Source organism: Falco cherrug, unplaced genomic scaffold (genome assembly GCF_023634085.1).
Source record: "Falco cherrug isolate bFalChe1 unplaced genomic scaffold, bFalChe1.pri scaffold_44, whole genome shotgun sequence".
Lineage (NCBI taxonomy): Eukaryota > Metazoa > Chordata > Aves > Falconiformes > Falconidae > Falco > Falco cherrug.
The window spans coordinates 236,107-244,260 of record NW_026599484.1 but is presented as its reverse complement, the minus strand read 5'-3'; the positions used below and the strand labels follow the sequence as shown (position 1 = coordinate 244,260).

General features: G+C 40.0%; 1 protein-coding gene across 1 annotated transcript; it reads right to left on the bottom strand.

Annotated features, from left to right (window-relative positions):
• Positions 1-3,044: 3,044 nt before the first annotated feature.
• Positions 3,045-5,864, bottom strand: LOC129735177 (uncharacterized). Its single transcript, XM_055700536.1, has 2 exons — positions 4,982-5,864; positions 3,045-3,579 (listed from the first exon to the last, which is right to left on the bottom strand). Exons 1-2 carry the CDS (start codon positions 5,684-5,686, stop codon positions 3,472-3,474), a joined length of 813 nt encoding a protein of 270 aa, XP_055556511.1. The 5' UTR covers positions 5,687-5,864; the 3' UTR covers positions 3,045-3,471.
• Positions 5,865-8,154: the final 2,290 nt, after the last annotated feature.

Below are 8,154 nucleotides of genomic sequence, written 5' to 3'. Positions count from 1 at the left end.
ATGATAATGTTTCCTCCCTCGTAATGGCAGAGGCTGGCCACCTCGGCTACGTTGCCACTCAGACATTTTTACATGGTTTATCTCATTCACTTTTTGGTCAGGCCAATGAATTCCACACTTACACATTAATAGTTGGTATTGCATTTTTCCTAGCCTTTGTCAGCATGGCACCCTTTGTATTGGGATCTTTCACCTCCATCATGAAACTTGTTGGAATTCCTGTGCTTCTTTTAATCCGGGGAAGAGACTAATTTTTTTTGTCCTGTTAAGAATGGAAATGCAGACATCTCTCATCTTAAGACCCACACTTAATGTGACATTGCAGTGATTATTTTAAGCACTGAAAGCCTTTAATCCTCCCCTTTTACCTAGCATAAGGGCTGCTCGACTGAAATATCTACTTTCCTCAGTGAATATAGCCAGGACGTACCAGAGGTTTGAGCAGTGTTTTGGACTCAGTCATTCTTTGGCTTAACTTCAGGACCCTTCAGGGTGAAACAGCCCTTTGCTCACCATCTGTTCAGAGCAGAGACACAAACCCGCTGCCCCTCCAAAACGCTTTGCAGAGTGAGAGCTTCATTCAGGGCTCTGAATCAGTCCCTGTGGCTTATTGATGCATGGACTCTGAGAGCAGATTGAAGACTTGAAGACAATCAAAGACACCTCAAAGACACTTTAGTAAAATCAAGCAAGCCTTTTTACCTTTACAGCAGGCTGACGTATCAGCCTGTGATTGTGCTCAGTAATTTTCCACTGTAGCTCTTTTTTCTATTGCAGACACAGCAACTTAGCAACTGCCTTTACCTACAAGGCCACGAGCTCTGCAGACAACTCCGTATCTTAAAGTTTCTCTTCTTGCTCCCATGACTTCCTTCCAACAAGCATAACTGTGTCTCTCTCCCAAGGTCAGTTTTTGCTCACTGATGCTGTCGAGCTAGCTCGAGAAATATCCACAAGTCCCTGTGTTACCGAAATCTCGGACTGAAGAACTTATCGACACCAATGTGATGTAGATAAGCAGACACTTCTTTATTGACGGCCGGGTGCGTGAGCGAGTCCTCTCACGATCAACGCACACCAGGTCCCAAAATCAGATTCCATAGATATAACTTATTCATACATATTCATTAATTATTCATACATAATCATAACATTTCCCGTAAATCATTTACATATTCTCCTCCTATATCCGATTGTGCGCAGTAAAGCTTAGAAAGGTCTAGAAATGGGTCTGGGGTACGATTTGGGTAGGTGGTGTATGAGTCGGTGGTCGCGATCTCCCCCTGCCGGAATTACCTTTTACTAAAGTTCACAGTTTCTTGGCAGGCACCTACAAGCTGTTCCAGTCGACTCTCCCCAGTTCCCATTAATCTCATATTCTGACATTTCAATACACCTCTGCGTACAGAAGACTGGTTAAATACAATGGAACCTTCCAACCCTAGAGTTATTACAATAGTTCCAGGCCCTTCTTCTAGCCTTGGTACAAGACGTACAAAAGATTCCATAACGTCTCTTATTGCGTAGATGCAAGTTTCCTATAATTTTTTTTTCTTAACCTTCTACATTTTAATTCTATTAAATGATTTTATAAAATCAATTAATTAATCAAATAGAATCAATCAATTTTAACTTATTAACTAATCGGTAACATTTCCCCCCTTTGAAAGTGTTGAGAATCATTATTTCAATACTTTCACTTTATTCATATATCTTTTGTTTCAACATATTTGGGTAATGGATCATGTCTTGGTGAAATAGTTGGTACTTCTCTCATAATCATACGACTCACTGCAATTCTATTGGTAAACTGTTTCTTCAGACATGCATATATCAGCATGCTCATCAAAAAGACAACTAGTAACAGAAACAAAGTCTTAATTATAGATTGTATCCAAGAGCTCAAATTCCATCCCAGTTTGTTAAAAATTTTCCCAAGCCAATCTTCTGACATATCCTTCTGAATTGTTTCAGTTTCTTTTTCAATTTTTCCCAATAGATCTAGATCATGTTCCACATCCTGAGTGACATTTGGAATGTGGATACAACAGTGGTCCAGTTTATCCTTGAGACATCCACACACTCCATGTTCTTTAAGTAGGAGCATATCTAGTGCCATTCTATTTTGTAAAGTCATTCTGGAAGTTGCCTGTAATTGTATATTCAATTCCTTAAACCCCTTCTTGGTAACATTTGCCAATTTTTCCACTTGACCAGTTAAATGATAGAGCCATGCTCTGTTTCTATATGAAGCTATAGGATTTAAAAGTGATTCCAGTGCCCAGCCAATTTTCACTCCTGTAGATGGTTCATTCCAAATATCATCACTTATCCCTGATCTCTTTATTCGTTTCAATTCTAGATTCTCTAGAGATCCTTTAAATGGTGATTTCTTCCAAATCGGACACAATGTTGGCATGCCCAATGTGATTTGTTTTACCTTACCATCTAATGGTAGGTGTGTTGTCCAGGTTCCATCACTTAATGCCCAAACTAAATGTCCTGGACTTCGAATAGAAGATTTTCTACAACTAAACAAAGTTCCTCTTCTGACTGTAAAGGCGCTGGTTAAATTGAGAGTATTCTTAAGACCTCGACAAAAAATAACCATATTTCAAAGCAGCAGCCAACGGAGGAACTCTTTGAATTACTAAGTCTGCATTACTACAATCATACACTTTTTCACATTTCCACCATGGCACTATTTTATTTTCCTTCTCTCCCGATGTAGTTGACCTATCATTGACCCAGGGTAATACTGAAAAAAAACTTTCCCATCCCAGGTAAACACCAAAAAGTTCTTGCCATATACTAAAAATGAGAAAATATGGACATAGACCATATAGAGTCCCGTTGTTCTACTAATTGGGTGCTCTGGCCAGTTTCGTTACACTTCCATTCCATAACACTTTTGCTCACATTGATTTTAAATTGTTCATCATAAGAACACCATCCCACAGTCTTAAATCTTCCTATTTTGGTAAAAACATAATTTAACAATTTTTCACAATCCGCCAGATTACCTGGAGTTTTCCACTGTTTTCTAGTGACTTTTACTTGCTCATACCATTGAGTCACTGGCCTCTGTTCACAATAATTGGTTTCATTTTTATGTTCCAGGTTAGTCAAATTCATAGTTAAAATTCCCCATGGAATAGATTCACCTACTGCCTTCGGTATTGGCAAACAAGCAGTAATCTGCGTGATGTTTTGTAAATTGGCAAATTCTTTAATCAATCCTACCATCAAATTTTCCTCAGCCATCTGTTTGGGAATGTCAATCACTTGTTCTGTTTCTATTTGTCTTTTGTTCCTGTCCACCAAGTCAGCCCATGATCCCACCAACACTACCGACCAAAAGAAAAACCAAAAACCAATCATAACCTGATATGAAAAATTAGACATGTTTCAAAGTCAATTTTTAAGTCTCTGGGTCATGATTCACAATCTTCCACGGAGTAGATGCTTTCTTCACGGTGCTTTCTTCACTCGAGTATAATGTATCCAAGCATCCGATTCTGCAATTTTGATAGCTGTAAAAGTGGTTAACAGTATCTGGAAGGGTCCTCTCCAGCGCTCCTGCAAAGGTTCGGAGGTCCAGGTCTTCACATAGACATAGTCTCCCGGCTGGAAATCATGCACTGAATTTTCCAGAGGTAAAGGTCTATTTCAAATTACTACACTCCAAATCACAGCCAAAGTTTTCCTTAGAAAAAGCAAATAGTTATACACATCTTGTTTTCCTTTTACATGTATGTTTAGATTTGGTTCTAGAGACTCACATGTTTTCCATATAATAATTCATAAGGACTGACTGAGGTTCCACTCTTTGGCTGTACCCTGATTCATAATAATGCCAATGAAAGTGCCTGAGGCCACTTTAGACTGGTTTCTTGACAAATTTTACTTATTTGTTGTTTCAAAGTTTGATTCATCCTCTCCACTTTTCCACTAGATTGTGGCCTCCAAGATGAATGTAAATCCCAATTAATACCCAATGCTTTGCTAACACTTTGGACTACTTCAGCCACAAAGTGTGGACCTCTGTCAGAGGAAATTCCAATAGGAACTCCAAATCTCGGAATTATTTCTTGTAATAACCACTTCACAACCTCTTTTATTTGTGTAGTGCAACAGGGAAGGGCTAATGGCCATCCTGTAAAAGTATCAACCCCTACCAAGATGTACCGGTACCCATTGTATCTAGGCAACTCTGAAAAATCTACTTGCCAGTAATCTCCAGGTTCTGTACCAGATTTCAGCCTACCCATTTGAACCTTTTTCTTAATCACTGGATTATTTTTCAAACATACTTTACACTTTGCAGTTACCATTTTGGCTATTCCTAACATCTTAACTGATATTACTTGCTTTCGTAAAAACGTTACTAAGGCTTCTGCCCCCCAGTGACACTCTTGATGTCTCATTTGAATTATTTCTCTCATCACAGGAGGTGGAATTACTACTTGTCCGTTAGGAGTTACCCACCATCCCGCTAAGTTTTTCTTAGCATTTAATAACTGACCCAATTTGTCATCTTCCTCTGAATATCTCGGTTTCTCCCTGGGAAGGGTTACTGTTTTAGAAGGAATTATTGCCATTTGCAATGCTTGTTTCTTTGCTACCCTTTTGCAGTCTTATCAGCTAAATTATTCCCAGCTATTATTTTTGTATTGCCAGTCTGGTGTGCCTTACAGTGCATGATTGCTACTTGATCTGGCTTTTGAACTGCTTGTAATAATCGTAAAATCTCTGTTTGATGCTTAATGTTTGATCCTTGAGAGGACAATAACCCCCTCTCTTTCCACAAAGCTCCATGGACATGCACTACCCCAAAGGCATATTTTGAATCAGTCCAGATATTTACTCTCTTGTCGTTGCTTAATTCTAAGGCTCGAATTAAAGCGATGAGTTCTGCCTTTTGGGCTGATGTGGTACCCGCCAATGCTCCTGCTTCTATGACTGTAGTCTCTGTTGTTACCGCATATCCGGCGTATCGGACTCCTTGTTCCATAAAGCTGCTTCCATCACTATACAGTTCCCAGTCTGGTCTCTCCAATGGCACATCCTTCAGATCTTCACGACTGGAATAAACATACTCGATGGTAGCCAAGCAATCATGTTCCAGTCGTCCTTCTTCCTGTATGGAACTTAAAAACACTGCAGGATTTACCAGGTTAGTTGTCTTTAGAATCACATCATCCTGTTCAGTCAATACCACCTGGTATTTCATCATTCGGCTGGGGGACAGCCAATGTCCCCCCTTCTGTTCTAGGACAGTTATCACCATGTGTGGCACATAGACTGTTATTGTTCTTCCCAAAGTCAATTTCCGAGCTTCTTGTATGAGCATCACTGTTGCGGCCACTGCTCGCAGGCAGTTTGGCCACCCTTTACTCACTGTGTCCAGTTGTTTAGAGAAATATCCGACTGGTCGTTTCCAGCTTCCTATCCTCTGGGTTAACACGCCCGGTGCAAGGTGTTGCCTTTCATGTACAAACAGCTGGAAATCTTTGGTTAGATCCGGCAGTCCCAAGGCAGGTGCAGACATTAAGGCACGCTTCAACTCTACAAAAGCCTTTTGTTGTTGTGGGCCCCATACAAAGGGAGGGTTCTTTTGGGCCTCGTACAGCGGTTTAGCTATTAGCCCATAGTTCATGATCCAAAGGCGACACCACCCAGTCATTCCCCAAAATGCTCTGAGTTCATGAATATTTCTCGGCTCAGGTATACCACAAATAGCTTCTTTGCGATTTTTTCCTAATTGTCGTTGTCCTTTTGAAATCTCAAAGCCCAGATATATCACAGTCTGGCAGGCTGTCTGGGCTTTCTTCCTGGATACCTTATACCCATTTAGTCCCAGGAAATTCAAGAGGTCAATAGTCACCTGTATACAGGTAGGTCTTTCTTCTGTAGCTATCAATATGTCATCCACATATTGGTAGGAGTAAATGCCCAGGTCTTGGTTTGTCCTGTTTCCAGATTTCAAGTTCCTTTGCTAAATGATTTCCAAAAATAGTTGGACTGTTTTTAAATCCTTGGGGTAATCTAGTCCATGTCAGCTGCATCTTTTGCCTGGTTTGAGGATTTTCCCATTCGAAAGCAAACAGTTTTCTGCTTTCCTTTTCCAAAGGTATACAGAAGAAAGCATCTTTTAAATCAAGCACTGTAAACCACTGATAATTCTCCCTCAATGCTGTTAACAGTGTATAAGGGTTTGCTACCACAGGATAAATATCCTTAACTATTTTGATTTACTGCTCTCAAGTCTTGTACCAGTCTATATTCACCCGAAGGTTTTCTGACTGGTAAAATAGGAGTATTATACTCAGATGCACATTCTTCCAAAATTTTATACTCCAAAAATTTACCAATCAATTTCTTCAATTCCTGTCTCACTTCTGGTTTGATTGAATATTGTTTAATTCTCACTGTTCCTGCGCCTTCCTTCAAATCTATTTTAACCGGTTCTGCTAGCTTCAATTTACCAGGAATATTTGTTTCCCATACAGTAGGGATCACTGCCAAATCCACCTCTGGTGGAATTTCTTGTTCCTTTACCTTTTCTTGTATCATCAGGATTTCTCCCGTTTTTGACTCAGGTATTTTCAAGAAAAGTTCTCCTTCGTCAAAAACAATCTGTGCATTTAATTTAGATAACAAATCTCTTCCTAACAAGGGTACCGGACATACTGGTACATACAAAAAATCATGTGTAATTATCTTATTTCCAAATTTCAAATCCAGGGGTTGCAGGAATGGCCTGCTTTTGTTCCAGTTTTTCCTTTACAGGTATTTAATAAAAAATGTCGCTCCTGTATCCACTCCCAACCTCACAATTTAAACAACATTTTTTCCACTTTCTTATTATCAGAAGTTATAGCCATTACTAAATTATCTCTAATAGTTAGCTTACATTCACCCTGCCAATCCTTTTTTTGTCTTAAGTAAAAGAACAAATCCACATATGGCATTTTATTCCATTTCCCTTCTCTTTTACAATACAGCATTAACTGCAAAATAGTGTTATAATTCAGTGTCCCATTCGTGGGCCACTTTTCCTGATTTTCTAATATATATATAGTGGCCACCAATTATTACAATATTCAATCATCTGGCTCTTTGGCAAATCCTCATATAAATCCCCCCAATGCGCCATTAAACATCCCAATGGAGAATTTTTCGGGATTTTATCATTTAACACAAGATTACCCAAGCTTTTACTTTTAAACAACCGAGTTAACTTAGTTGCCATGGTGTAATTACCCACAGTACAATACACAATTATTCAACTCTGTCACTCCGATCCGCGGATCCACACTCCACAGTCTCACCCTTACAGCCACGCTCACACTTTCCCACAGTTACTTTAAACAAACATATAACACAATATTATACCTCTTAATTTTCTTCTTAATACACAAACTCACAGAACAACAAAGAAAACAAACATATAACACAATATTATACCTCTTAATTTTCTTCTTAGTACACAAACTCACAAAACAACAAAGAACACCAAAAACTTCTTCTAACTTCTTGTTAGAGGCACTACCTTAGAGAACACTATAGCGTATAGTTTCTCTTGTCTCCACTTTTGTCCAACCCTGCAATAGCTTTCGCTTATGTCTTACGGGCAGACGCCTAGGCTTCCACTTCCACAAGGATCCTTTTAGTCCAACCCTGCAATAGCTTTCGCTTATGTCTTACGGGCAGACTCCTAGTCCTACCCTGCGCAGCTCTTTCACCGCGTCTGACAGGCAGACTTACTCAGTGGGGCTCCAACCCACTGGTGGGACTCCATCCCACTCTTTCCCATACAATTATTATAGTGGGACTCCCCCCCACTTTCTCCAGTGCACTTACTTACTTACTTTAGCGGGACTCCCACCCACTTACTACAATTAAAAAAAGAAGTGTCTTACCAAATATCCAGGGAACGTCGCGAAGAGCCTTACGGATCGGGGATCGATGGGTGTCCCCGAGAAATCCTCGGTGCCGGCCGGAACCGATCAGGTCCCCGACTCCTCCGGTCTCCTTCAGCGAGGTCCCATCTGGGTCGCCAAAACTGTTACCGAAATCTCGGAATGAAGAACTTATCGACACCAATGTGATGTAGATAAGCAGACACTTCTTTATTAACGGCCGGGTGCG